The sequence below is a fragment of the Salmo salar genome, chromosome 13 (genome assembly GCF_965601325.2).
Source record: "Salmo salar chromosome 13, fSalSal1, whole genome shotgun sequence".
NCBI lineage: Eukaryota > Metazoa > Chordata > Actinopteri > Salmoniformes > Salmonidae > Salmo > Salmo salar.
The window spans coordinates 106,295,001-106,310,000 of record NC_138303.1 but is presented as its reverse complement, the minus strand read 5'-3'; the positions used below and the strand labels follow the sequence as shown (position 1 = coordinate 106,310,000).

Below are 15,000 nucleotides of genomic sequence, written 5' to 3'. Positions count from 1 at the left end.
CAAGACAATGCTAGACCTCATGTGGCTGGAGTGTGTCAGCAGTTCCTGCAAGAGGAAGGCATTGATGCTATGGACTGGCCTGCCCGTTCCCCAGACCTGAATCCAATTGAGCACATCTGGGACATCATGTCTCGCTCCATCCACCAACGCCACGTTGCACCACAGACTGTCTAGGAGTTGGTGGATGCTTTAGTCCAGGTCTGGGAGGAGATCCCTCAGGAGACCATCCGCCACCTCATCAGGAGCATGCCCAGGCGTTGTAGGGAGGTCATACAGGCACGTGGAGGCCACACACACTACTGAGCCTCATTTTGACTTGTTTTAAGGACATTACATCAAAGTTGGATCAGCCTGTAGTGTGGTTTTCCACTTTCATTTTGAGTGTGACTCCAAATCCAGACCTCCATGGGTTGATAAATTGGATTTCCATTGATTATTTTTGTGTGATTTTGTTGTCAGCACATTCAACTATGTAAAGAAAAAAGTATTTAAAAAGATTATTTCATTCATTCAGATCTAGGATGTGTTATTTTAGTGTTCCCTTTATTTTTTGGAGCAGTCTATATAGCCCCGTCATTACCTGGTACTCCCTGTATATATAGCCCCGTCATTACATAGCCCCGTCATTACCTGGTGGTCCATGTATATATATATTATGAGTACAGCGACTGCAATCAGAAGGCATCATGTTAATGTTACTACTTAGCTTCGGCTGGTACGTACATACATACATTCATACATACATACATACATGGATATATAGCCACGTCATTACCTGACACTCCATGTATGTATGTATGTATGTATGTATGTATGTATGTATGTATGTATGTATGTATGTATGCATGTATGCATGCATGTATGCATGTATGCATGTATGTACCAGCCGAAGCTAATTAGTAACATTAACATGATGCCTTCTGATTGCAGTCGCTGTACTCATAATATACAGGAGAACGATCGCCTTACGGCGAGGATAGCTGTGCTGCAAGCCCAGCTTCAGATGCAATCGTTAGGCAAGGGTAATTTCAGTGTAGGAAAGGATGAAACAGCATCTGTGCCACCAGTAAGTACAGATAGTAGTATAAATCCCCTCGCACAGTTCTTGCAGCCGGACAATTGTCTCATGGCTTCTGGAGGGAAATGCTGTAGGAATGTTCAACCGGTGTCGCTCATTCAGCTGACAGAAACTTTCAGCCGGTTCTCCCCATTAAGCAGCGAATCGGAGTCAGAGGCCGAGCCTTCTCTGGTCTCTCCTCCTCCCGTTACGGGGTCTGAGCCACCGAAGGCTCCCACCATCATCGGATGGGGCCACAGTGTCTCCTGACCCCTCCTGTCTCAGCCTCCAGTATTTATGCTGCAGTAGTTTATGTGTCGGGGGGCTAGGGCCAGTCTGTTATATCTGGAGTATTTCTCCTGTCTTATCTGGTGTCCTGTGTGAATTTAAGTATGCTCTCTCTAATTCTCTCTTTCTTTCTCTCTCTCGGAGGACCTGAGCCCTAGGACCATGCCTCAGGACTACCTGACATGATGACTCCTTGCTGTCCCCAGTCCACCTGGCCATGCTGCTGCTCCAGTTTCAACTGTTCTGCCTGCGGCTATGGAACCCTGACCTGTTCACCGGACGTGCTACCTGTCCCAGACCTGTTGTTTTCAACTCTCTAGAGACAACAGGAGCGGTAGAGATACTCTCAATGATCGGCTATGAAAAGCCAACTGACATTTACTCTTGAGGTGCTGACTTGTTGCACCCTCGACAACTACTGTGATTATTATTATTATTTGACTATGCTGGTCATTTATGAACACTTGAACATCTTGGCCATGTTCTGGTATAATCTCCACCCGGCACAGCTAGAAGAGGACTGGCCACCCCTCATAGCCTGGTTACTCTCCAGGTTTCTTCCTAGGTTTTGGCCTTTCTAGGGAGTTTTTCCTAGCCACCGTGCTTCTACATCTGCATTGCTTGCTGTTTGGGGTTTTAGGCTGGGTTTCTGTACAACACTTTGAGATAACAGCTGATCTAATTAGGGCTTTATAAATACATTTGATTGCCTGGCACTATATATATATATATATATATATATATATATATATATATATATATATATATATATATATATATATATATATATATATATATAGCCCCGTCATTACCTGTATATATAGCCATGTGATTACCGGGCACTCCCTGTATATATATAGCCATGTCATTACCTGTATATATATAGCCATGTCATTACCTGCATATATATAGCCATGTCATTACCTGCATATATATAGCCATGTCATTACCTGTATATATATAGCCATGTCATTACCTGTATATATATAGCCATGTCATTACCTGTATATATATAGCCATGTCATTCCCTGTATATATAGCCATGTCATTCCCTGTATATATAGCCATGTCATTACCTGTATATATAGCCATGTCATTACCTGTATATATATAGCCATGTCATTACCTGTATATATATAGCCATGTCATTACCTGTATATATATAGCCATGTCATTACCTGTATATATAGCCATGTCATTACCTGTATATATATAGCCATGTCATTACCTGGTATTTCCTGTATATATAGCCATGTCATTACCTGTATATATAGCCATGTCATTACCTGTATATATAGCCATGTCATTACCTGTATATATAGCCATGTCATTACCTGTATATATATAGCCATGTCATTACCTGTACATATAGCCATGTCATTACCTGGTATTCCCTGTATATATAGCCATGTCATTACCTGTATATATAGCCATGTCATTACCTGGTATTCCCTGTATATATAGCCATGTCATTACCTGTATATATAGCCATGTCATTACCTGGTATTCCCTGTATATATAGCCATGTCATTACCTGTATATATAGCCATGTCATTACCTGTATATATAGCCATGTCATTACCTGTATATATAGCCATGTCATTACCTGGTATTCCCTGTATATATAGCCATGTCATTACCTGTATATATAGCCATGTCATTACCTGTATATATAGCCATGTTATTACCTGTATATATAGCCATGTCATTACCTGGTATTCTCTGTACATATAGCCATGTCATTACCTGGTATTCCCTGTATATATAGCCATGTCATTACCTGTATATATAGCCATGTCATTACCTGTATATATAGCCATGTCATTACCTGTATATATAGCCATGTCATTACCTGGTATTCTCTGTACATATAGCCATGTCATTACCTGGTATTCTCTGTACATATAGCCATGTCATTACCTGGTATTCTCTGTACATATAGCCATGTCATTACCTGGTATTCTCTGTACATATAGCCATGTCATTACCTGGTATTCTCTGTACATATAGCCATGTCATTACCTGGTATTCTCTGTACATATAGCCATGTCATTACCTGGTATTCCCTGTATATATAGCCATGTCATTACCTGTATATATAGCCATGTCATTACCTGGTATTCTCTGTACATATAGCCATGTCATTACCTGGTATTCTCTGTACATATAGCCATGTCATTACCTGGTATTCTCTGTACATATAGCCATGTCATTACCTGGTATTCTCTGTACATATAGCCATGTCATTACCTGTATATATAGCCATGTCATTACCTGGTATTCTCTGTACATATAGCCATGTCATTACCTGGTATTCTCTGTACATATAGCCATGTCATTACCTGGTATTCTCTGTACATATAGCCATGTCATTACCTGGTATTCTCTGTACATATAGCCATGTCATTACCTGGTATTCTCTGTATATATAGCCATGTCATTACCTGGTATTCTCTGTACATATAGCCATGTCATTACCTGGTATTCTCTGTACATATAGCCATGTCATTACCTGGTATTCTCTGTATATATAGCCATGTCATTACCTGGTATTCTCTGTATATATAGCCATGTCATTACCTGGTATTCTCTGTACATATAGCCATGTCATTACCTGGTATTCTCTGTACATATAGCCATGTCATTACCTGGTATTCTCTGTACATATAGCCATGTCATTACCTGGTATTCTCTGTACATATAGCCATGTCATTACCTGGTATTCTCTGTACATATAGCCATGTCATTACCTGGTATTCTCTGTACATATAGCCATGTCATTACCTGGTATTCCCTGTATATATAGCCATGTCATTACCTGGTATTCTCTGTACATATAGCCATGTCATTACCTGGTATTCTCTGTACATATAGCCATGTCATTACCTGGTATTCTCTGTATATATAGCCATGTCATTACCTGTATATATAGCCATGTCATTACCTGGTATTCCCTGTATATATAGCCATGTCATTACCTGTATATATAGCCATGTCATTACCTGTATATATAGCCATGTTATTACCTGGTATCCACTATAGCCATGTCATTACCTGGTATTCTCTGTACATATAGCCATGTCATTACCTGGTATTCTCTGTACATATAGCCATGTCATTACCTGGTATTCCCTGTATATATAGCCATGTCATTACCTGTATATATAGCCATGTCATTACCTGTACATATAGCCATGTCATTACCTGGTATTCTCTGTACATATAGCCATGTCATTACCTGGTATTCTCTGTACATATAGCCATGTCATTACCTGGTATTCTCTGTAATATAGCCATGTCATTACCTGGTATTCTCTGTACATATAGCCATGTCATTACCTGGTATTCCCTGTACATATAGCCATGTCATTACCTGGTATTCCCTGTACATATAGCCATGTCATTACCTGGTATTCTCTGTACATATAGCCATGTCATTACCTGGTATTCTCTGTACATATAGCCATGTCATTACCTGGTATTCTCTGTACATATAGCCATGTCATTACCTGGTATTCTCTGTACATATAGCCATGTCATTACCTGGTATTCTCTGTACATATAGCCATGTCATTACCTGGTATTCTCTGTACATATAGCCATGTCATTACCTGGTATTCTCTGTACATATAGCCATGTCATTACCTGGTATTCTCTGTACATATAGCCATGTCATTACCTGGTATTCTCTGTACATATAGCCATGTCATTACCTGGTATTCTCTGTACATATAGCCATGTCATTACCTGGTATTCTCTGTACATATAGCCATGTCATTACCTGTATATATAGCCATGTCATTACCTGGTATTCTCTGTATATATAGCCATGTCATTACCTGGTATTCTCTGTACATATAGCCATGTCATTACCTGGTATTCTCTGTACATATAGCCATGTCATTACCTGGTATTCTCTCTACATATAGCCATGTCATTACCTGTATATATAGCCATGTCATTACCTGGTATTCTCTGTATATATAGCCATGTCATTACCTGGTATTCTCTGTACATATAGCCATGTCATTACCTGGTATTCTCTGTACATATAGCCATGTCATTACCTGGTATTCTCTGTACATATAGCCATGTCATTACCTGGTATTCTCTGTACATATAGCCATGTCATTACCTGGTATTCTCTGTATATATAGCCATGTCATTACCTGGTATTCTCTGTACATATAGCCATGTCATTACCTGGTATTCTCTGTACATATAGCCATGTCATTACCTGGTATTCTCTGTACATATAGCCATGTCATTACCTGGTATTCTCTGTATATATAGCCATGTCATTACCTGTATATATAGCCATGTCATTACCTGGTATTCTCTGTATATATAGCCATGTCATTACCTGGTATTCTCTGTACATATAGCCATGTCATTACCTGGTATTCTCTGTACATATAGCCATGTCATTACCTGGTATTCTCTGTACATATAGCCATGTCATTACCTGGTATTCTCTGTACATATAGCCATGTCATTACCTGGTATTCTCTGTACATATAGCCATGTCATTACCTGGTATTCTCTGTACATATAGCCATGTCATTACCTGGTATTCTCTGTACATATAGCCATGTCATTACCTGGTATTCTCTGTATATATAGCCATGTCATTACCTGGTATTCTCTGTACATATAGCCATGTCATTACCTGGTATTCTCTGTACATATAGCCATGTCATTACCTGGTATTCTCTGTACATATAGCCATGTCATTACCTGTATATATAGCCATGTCATTACCTGGTATTCTCTGTACATATAGCCATGTCATTACCTGGTATTCTCTGTACATATAGCCATGTCATTACCTGGTATTCTCTGTATATATAGCCATGTCATTACCTGGTATTCTCTGTATATATAGCCATGTCATTACCTGGTATTCTCTGTACATATAGCCATGTCATTACCTGGTATTCTCTGTACATATAGCCATGTCATTACCTGGTATTCTCTGTACATATAGCCATGTCATTACCTGGTATTCTCTGTACATATAGCCATGTCATTACCTGTATATATAGCCATGTCATTACCTGGTATTCTCTGTATATATAGCCATGTCATTACCTGGTATTCTCTGTACATATAGCCATGTCATTACCTGGTATTCTCTGTATATATAGCCATGTCATTACCTGGTATTCTCTGTACATATAGCCATGTCATTACCTGGTATTCTCTGTACATATAGCCATGTCATTACCTGGTATTCTCTGTACATATAGCCATGTCATTACCTGGTATTCCCTGTAATATAGCCATGTCATTACCTGGTATTCTCTGTACATATAGCCATGTCATTACCTGGTATTCTCTGTACATATAGCCATGTCATTACCTGGTATTCTCTGTACATATAGCCATGTCATTACCTGGTATTCCCTGTACATATAGCCATGTCATTACCTGGTATTCTCTGTACATATAGCCATGTCATTACCTGGTATTCTCTGTACATATAGCCATGTCATTACCTGGTATTCTCTGTACATATAGCCATGTCATTACCTGGTATTCTCTCGTACATATAGCCATGTCATTACCTGGTATTCTCTGTACATATAGCCATGTCATTACCTGGTATTCTCTGTACATATAGCCATGTCATTACCTGGTATTCTCTGTATATATAGCCATGTCATTACCTGGTATTCTCTGTACATATAGCCATGTCATTACCTGGTATTCTCTGTACATATAGCCATGTCATTACCTGGTATTCTCTGTACATATAGCCATGTCATTACCTGGTATTCTCTGTACATATAGCCATGTCATTACCTGGTATTCTCTGTACATATAGCCATGTCATTACCTGTATATATAGCCATGTCATTACCTGGTATTCTCTGTATATATAGCCATGTCATTACCTGGTATTCTCTGTACATATAGCCATGTCATTACCTGGTATTCTCTGTACATATAGCCATGTCATTACCTGGTATTCTCTGTACATATAGCCATGTCATTACCTGGTATTCTCTGTACATATAGCCATGTCATTACCTGGTATTCTCTGTACATATAGCCATGTCATTACCTGGTATTCTCTGTACATATAGCCATGTTATTGTTATTCCTCGTATCACCATTTTAATGTTGTATTTTTAACTCTGCGTTGTTGGAAAAGGACCCGTCAGTAAGCATTTCACGGTTAGTCTACTCCGGTTGTTCACGAAGCATGTGATAAATAAAATGCAATTTGATTACTGGAGCCATTTGTCAATAGCAGCATACAAACTGTTACTGAACTTCCTCCCCCTTTCAAGAAACACAGCATGAAAGGCTGAGAAGAGACTCAATGGAGACTGATGTCTTTAAAATAGTGAACCCTGGGTGAATGTTTGAGACTTTTAGAAGATAATTACCTACCACCATCTTTCCAGTAAATCATTTCTCTAGAGTCCATTGGTTCTATTGTACCGGGCAAACTTAATCTAGCGTACCGTCCTCAAGTATCTGAGAATACTTGACCCAGGTCTGCTGCAGTGTATGTGTGTATGTGAGGGAAAGTGCTGATCATGCTACCATACCTTCGTGTTTCCAAGAGGTCCGGGGAATGCTGTGGGGTCCGTGTGTAGAAACCTCAAGGAGTAGACCCAAGAACACACCTAGAACTCCAAACACCATGTTGGATTCTGGGAGCAGCTTCGGAACTGTGAAGTTTCCTCTAATGACAACAAAATACAAGAATGCTGATTTAATACACAGTCTCTTCTAAAGAGGTAGGTAAAGAGACTAAAGACTGGTAATGTTCTCCTCAGACACACGGATATTAAATCACCAGAAGCGAGACGGCTGTTAACACAGTAAACCCACTTCCTTTCAGAGATGGCTTCTATGACCACATCCTCCTCTTTTCAGCTCATTTGTTAACTACAGACACATGCACAAAGAAACTGAAAACACACAAAACAAATGATAGAGCACGTTAAAAACATAACCTTGTCGTTTGGCCTTGTGACTGAAACAGTCAACACTCAGCACCAGTGGATAGATGCATAAGACATTCTGAGACCCGTATTTTGTATTCTAATGACTCAAAATCACAACCCAGTTTAGTAATGGAACCGAGTGTGTCACTTTGTCATCAGTAAATATATTGTACTACTCTGAGGCCTGAGGAGGTGCTGTTGGCCCGAGGGGGTGCTGTTGGCCCGAGGGGGTGCTGTTGGCCCGAGGGGGTGCTGTTGGCCCGAGTGACTGTCACAAGAGCAAACTAGAACAGCTACTATACATGTGCTTTTTCTTATGGCTCAAGTAACTGTTACTCCTCTCAAACAGAACACCACATTCACACTATTTCACATTGCCAACCAAAGACATTTCACAGCATCTCTCCCAACTCACATCAACTATGTAAATGACAGACCTGCTATCAAAGGACCAGCTGCTAATGACAACAGCTGTGTAGCCTGTGTTTGTGTAATACAAAGTACAAGACCGCGGGCGTTGAGTTCAGGTAGGGTAAGAAGGGAGGGAGAGCATGTGATGAAAGGGCCCTGAACTAAGTTGATGGGAGTCTCTCAGTCTGACAGAGAGAGAGGGACCATGTGCTCTTCATTTAACATGACAGCCATGCTCTGCTCCTCTTAGGCTGGGTCATGTTCATTAGGGTAGCCTTTTATTTATCCTTTTTTTTTTGAAAGGCAGATCTCTTCTCTTCCGCAAAGGGCTTTACATGACAACCTTCCCAGCAGCATTACAGATTATATAAAACATGTAATCCGATTTTACGGTCCTTTTCTATGTACTAATTCACAGCATTATTATGTTACTCTGCCATTAAACGTCAGTTTCCTGACACATCCACTGACGGATCTGATAAGAACCCAATTACAAAGCTTTTTGTCAGTTGACAAAAGACGATAAGATCATACAACAACCCATATATCTATGACTTTGGAAGACTTACCTATTTCCCCAACTATCCCTCAGGCAGAGAGAGGAAGGAACACCCTGGATGGTGCAACTGGCAAACACCTCTCTGACAGAGTCAGGGGTCTCTGTCTATCATCCAACTGGATTGGTTCAGAACACCCATAAATACCCCCCAAAATAACACCCATAAATACCCCCAAAAGGATAATTAGGTCAAACCAGGAACTGCAAAACTAAACACATTGGATAAACCACAAGAAAAAAAAACATCTGAAAATGTTGATGCTTGTCAACCTAGCTTGAGTTGCCCATTACATTATATAAAATATTTGTCAGATACATCGACAATGTTTGACTTGTCATCGATGCTTTTGAATTAAAAAAATTTTCTCCCAAAACAATAGGCCTATGTATTTCTAGGTCAAACTAGGTCAGCTCTAACCGGAGAAAAGCTCATAAACCTGTGAAATATTTTAGCCCTTAAAGCCTAACTGAAATATGAAAATACATCTCTAATCTAAATGTGCTTATTCTATCCTAGTTGTAAGATTATAATACTCTATCTTAGCCAAATATTTTGCACCTAAACTATGGAGGCAGTAACATAGTGTAATAGGACATTTTATCAAATCAAAACAAATTCTTCCTAATGTGGCTGCATGGAAGATTAAAATCAGTTGCTTGTACCTTTGTAAATGTTATTCAGATTTCAAGGGTAGGATGCATGAGTTTTTATTCACCAAAGTAACAGCAGTGTAGTCAAAGACATTTGTAGTCACGATCTGGTTACCTATAACTACAAACAGTTTAAAAAAGTTTAAACATATTTATTAACTTATTTCCGGATATCTTCTACCCACAACATTTCTCATCGTCATATGGAGAATCTACTCTGTGTTAGCTAGCTCGAGCTGGCTAACGTTAGCCACTAGCCATGCAGCCCGAGTGCTGGCAGTGGTGAGCAGCAATCCACCAATCACAACGGGGTGTGATGTAAACAGATCAGATTCTCCACAAGTGGGGGCATGATCCTGCTCGGTTGCTCCAGTTCAGGTAGCTCTGCGTTCTCCTGCACCACCGGGAGGCTTGCTTCTGCATTTCCTGCACCCCCGGGGGGCTTGCTTCTGCATTTCCTGCACCACCGGGGGGCTTGCTTCTGCTTCTCCTGCACCACCGGGGGGCTTGCTTCTGCTTCTCCTGCACCACCGGGGGGCTTGCTTCTGCCTCCTGCCCCCGGGGGGCTGCCGCCCCCGCACCACCGGGGAGGCTTGCTTCTGCCTCTCCTGCACCACCGGGAGGCTTGCTTCTGCCTCTCCTGCACCACCGGGAGGCTTGCTTCTGCATTTCCTGCACCCCCGGGGGGCTTGCTTCTGCATTTCCTGCACCACCGGGGGGCTTGCTTCTGCTTCTCCTGCACCACCGGGGGGCTTGCTTCTGCTTCTCCTGCACCACCGGGGGGCTTGCTTCTGCATTTCCTGCACCACCGGGGGGCTTGCTTCTGCCTCTCCTGCACCACCGGGGAGGCTTGCTTCTGCCTCTCCTGCACCACCGGGGAGGCTTGCTTCTGCCTCTCCTGCACCACCGGGGAGGCTTGCTTCTGCCTCTCCTGCACCACCGGGGAGGCTTGCTTCTGCCTCTCCTGCACCACCGGGGAGGCTTGCTTCTGCCTCTCCTGCACCACCGGGGAGGCTTGCTTCTGCCTCTCCTGCACCACCGGGGAGGCTTGCTTCTGCCTCTCCTGCACCACCGGGGAGGCTTGCTTCTGCCTCTCCTGCACCACCGGGGGCGCCGCCCCCGCACCCCGGGGGGCTTGCTTCTGGCTCAAAAAGAAGTGTAAAATCATTCCTGCCTGCTCTAACTGTTTAATCAGCTGTCTGTTCTTGTCCTCCTTTTTTGTCAACTCTCACCTGTTCTCCATGAAGTAGGCAACTTTTTTCCCCAACCGTGGCTTTTTTTTAGCGCAACACAGTAGCTGATTGATCACCACAACAGTCAATTCCATCTGCTGGAGCCTTCTTACGATCGCCTTCTTATTGTCGATTATTCCCCTCGTCTTCTGTGCCCAATGCCGCCCCTGGATTACTGCCTCTGGAATCTATCTACTTTGGACATACCACACTATATATCGCTATTGGATAAGCTGATTACCTCAGCCAATGAAACAGCCTGGCCCTCTGAGGTGCATTTTATTTGCTTTTCTTTGGTAGCTAACTCAGCCATTAAATCGATAAGTCTCCGCTCTCTCAACTTTATAGTAGCAGTAAAAAGTTGACACCTACAAGGGTTTTTCTTTATTTTCACAATTTTATGCATTGTAGAATAATAGTGAAGACATTAAAACTATGAAAACGCATATGGAATCATGTAGTAACCAAAAAAAGTGTTAAAATCAAAATATATTTTATATATGAGATTCTTTTAAGTAGCTACCCTTTGCCTTGATTACAGCTTTGCACACTCTTGGCATTCTCTCAACCATCTGCATGAGGAATGCTTTTCCAACAGTCTTGAAGATGTTCCCACATGTGCTGAGCACTTGTTGGAAGCTTTTCCTTCACTGCGGTCCAACTCATCCCAAACCATCTCAATTGCAGCACTCCATCACTCTCCTTCTTGGTCAAATAGCCCTTACATAGCCTGGAGGTGTGTGTTTTGTCCAGTTGAAAAACTAAATGATAGTGGCACTAAGTTCAAACCAGATGGGATGGCGTATCGCTGCAGAATGCTATGGTAGCCATGCTGGTTAAGTGTGCCTTGAATTCTAAATAAATCAGTGTCACCAGAAAAGAACCCCCACACCATCCCACCTCCTCCTCCATGCTTCACGATGGGTACCACACATGCCGAGATCATCCAATCACCTACTCTGCGTCTCACAAAGACACAGCGATTGGAACCAAAAATCTCAAATTTGGCTTAATCAGACCAAAGGACAGATTTCCACCGGTTTAATGTCCATTGCTCGTGTTTCTTGGCCCAAGCAAGTCTCTTCTTATTGGTGTCCTTTAGTAGTGGTTTCTTTGCAACAGTTCGACCACGAAGGCCTGCTTCACACAGTCTCCTCTGAACAGTTGATGTTCAGTTGTGTCTGTTACTTGAACTCTGAAGCATTTATTTGGACTACTCTTTCTGAGGCTGGTAACTCTAATGAACTTATCTTCTGCAGCAGAGGTGACCCTGGGTCTTCCTTTCCTGGGGCGGTACTCATGAGAGCCAGTTTCATCATAGTGCGTGATGGTTTATGCGACTGCACCTTTCCTGATTGACTAATCTTCATGTCTTAAAGTAATGATGCACTGTCGTTTCACTTTGCTTATTTGAGCTGTTCTTGCCATAATATCGACTTCGTTTTTTACCAAATACAGCTATCTTCTGTATACCACCCCTACCTTGTCGCAACACTACTGATTGGCTCAAACGCATCAAGGAAAGAAATTCCACAAATTAACTTTTAACAAAGCAAACCTGTTAATTGATATGCATTCCAGGTGACTACCTCATGAAGCTGGTGGAGAGAATGTCAATAACCTTGTGTTCAAAGCTGTCAAGGCAAAGGGAGGCCACTTTGAAGAATCTCAAATATATTTTGATTTGTTTAACACTTCTTTGGTTACTACATGATTCCATGTGTTATTTCATAGTTTTGTTGTCTTCACTATCATTCTACAATGTAGAAAATAGTAAAAATCAAGAAAAACCCTTGAATGAGTAGGTGTGTTCAAACTTTTGACTGGTACTGTACTTTTGTCAAGGTGTCCGCATGTCGGCCCGTTTTGCGGTCTTATCCGAGACTCTGGGATTAGGGCCTGGTCTATCATGAGCAGTATGTCCTGCGCCTACGACTATCTGAAGTATAAACTTTTATCCAAATTGAGGTTAGTGATCGCTGTCCCATGTGGCTCAGTTGGTAGAGCATGGTGTTTGCAACGCCAGGGTTGTTGGTTTGATTCCCACGGGGGGGCAAGTACGGGAAGAAAATGTATGAAATGTATGCATTCACTACTGTAAGTCGCTCTGGATAAGAGCATCTGCTAAATGACTAAAATGTTATGTAAAAAAAATGCTGTTCTGATGTCCAGAAGCTCTTTTCGGTCATAGGAAACAATGTCGGAAACATTATGCCCAAAAAGTTAAGATCAGGGCCAAGAAAACACAATAGAATTTGTCAGGACCCTGTAAAAACTGCAGCTATCCATTGCAGCACCATTCTCTAAGCAGGGGCTCACAAGGGAGATGGGGAAAAGCCATTCAACCCTTTTACAAAGGAAAAGTGACACCAGCACAAGAGCAGGTAATTCTGGTTTCCCAGCCTGAGCAGGCCCAGGTGAAGAGAAGGTGTCCTAATAGCAGTAGGCTGAATGCCTGAGACAGGTTCATGTGATGTGGGTGTATAGATGATAATCACATTTCCTAGCAAGCTAAAGGTTGTAATTATTCTTAAAACCCGCTTCCTTCTCACAGACAGAAATAGTTCTGCTTTCTGATAAACAAAAAGAACCGGTGCCAAGATGAAAAATACAATGGAGAAGAAGCCTGGGCAGGAATTCAATACAACTTAGTAGAACCATATGGATACCAGTTGCTGCCAAAATAACTTCAGAATTTCAGCATGTGATCATCATAAGCAATGTTTTTATATAATTGTAGACCATAGTCTGAAGCAAGGAGGGGGAGGAGACATCCGAAGGCATCATGAAGTAGAATAGCTTTTGCTTTCTCTAGGTGTAGAGTGAAAGACTCGGACAACACATGTCATTAGAAAATAATACTTTCCCCACAGTTTTACAAAACCTATAGCTTACATTTTGAGTTTTATTATCGCAGTAAGTCTTTATTTGACATGCCACCAAGTGTGACAGAACAAACAATGAAAGGGGAACTAATTAACTAACTAACCAACCCCTGTCCTAACCTACTGACACAGTTCTGCTACTATTACAGAGATGACGTAGTAATTAACGGTTCGCCCGAGGGGGGAGCATAAAACACCACACATATTGGAAATCAGTTTCAGGCGACAACAGCTAGGGAAACGCATTGATCCGATGTAATTGAAAATACATGTCCTGGGGAGAATTCCAGTTCCACACCATAACATCTAGGAATGCTAAATCTTGTAATCCATAGAATCAGAATGAGTCCCAAATTCCACGCTAGCCAGTCACTCACAGCCTAGGACATTAAAAGGGGTCAAAGACACAAAGACATATTGTTTTCGAAAGACAGGGAGGGCACTGAATCTCCCTTCTCCCCATGTGCGTCATCATCATACAGTAACTGAACAATGAATGGACACAAAACACCACAGAAGGTGGAGGATGTCCACTTTCACCACTCCACACTAACCTAGTTCTCTTCCCAGCATTGCCTATCTAAATGCCAGACTAGATTATTAGGACAGAGCCAAAAGCCAACTAAAGATGATCAACTGAGAGAAGGAGATTTAACACATCAACCATTAGTAGTTCAGTACTAATCTATTACAATACAAGAAGAGGGGAACAAGTTGGCACTGCACCAGCCACACAGACAGAGAGATATTTAAAACTGCAGCCATAGGTCTACTGGCATGCCTCTTTAAAACTGTAGCCATGCTGGCATGTCTCTTTGAGCCCTTTGTCTATCCTGAACTCAGCTTCTTTGGACACATAGTGAGTTTGACACCTGCTCTGGTGCTCTCTGCAGTGCTACAGTGCTGGCGGGTCACAGAAAACTGGCAGGTCGATGGGTCTGCCTGCCTCAGCCTG

The 15,000-nt window shown here is 41.8% G+C and overlaps 1 protein-coding gene across 6 annotated transcripts in view; it reads right to left on the bottom strand.

Annotated features, from left to right (window-relative positions):
* sema4d (sema domain, immunoglobulin domain (Ig), transmembrane domain (TM) and short cytoplasmic domain, (semaphorin) 4D) overlaps positions 1–15,000 on the bottom strand; it is a 100,928-nt gene that overhangs the window by 36,763 nt on the left and 49,165 nt on the right. For all 6 annotated transcript variants that reach the window (XM_014138877.3, XM_014138879.3, XM_014138876.3 and 3 more), the window contains one exon: positions 7,906–8,042. In XM_014138877.3, coding sequence (XP_013994352.3) covers positions 7,906–8,042 — 137 coding nt within the window. The remainder of the gene's footprint in view (positions 1–7,905; positions 8,043–15,000) is intronic.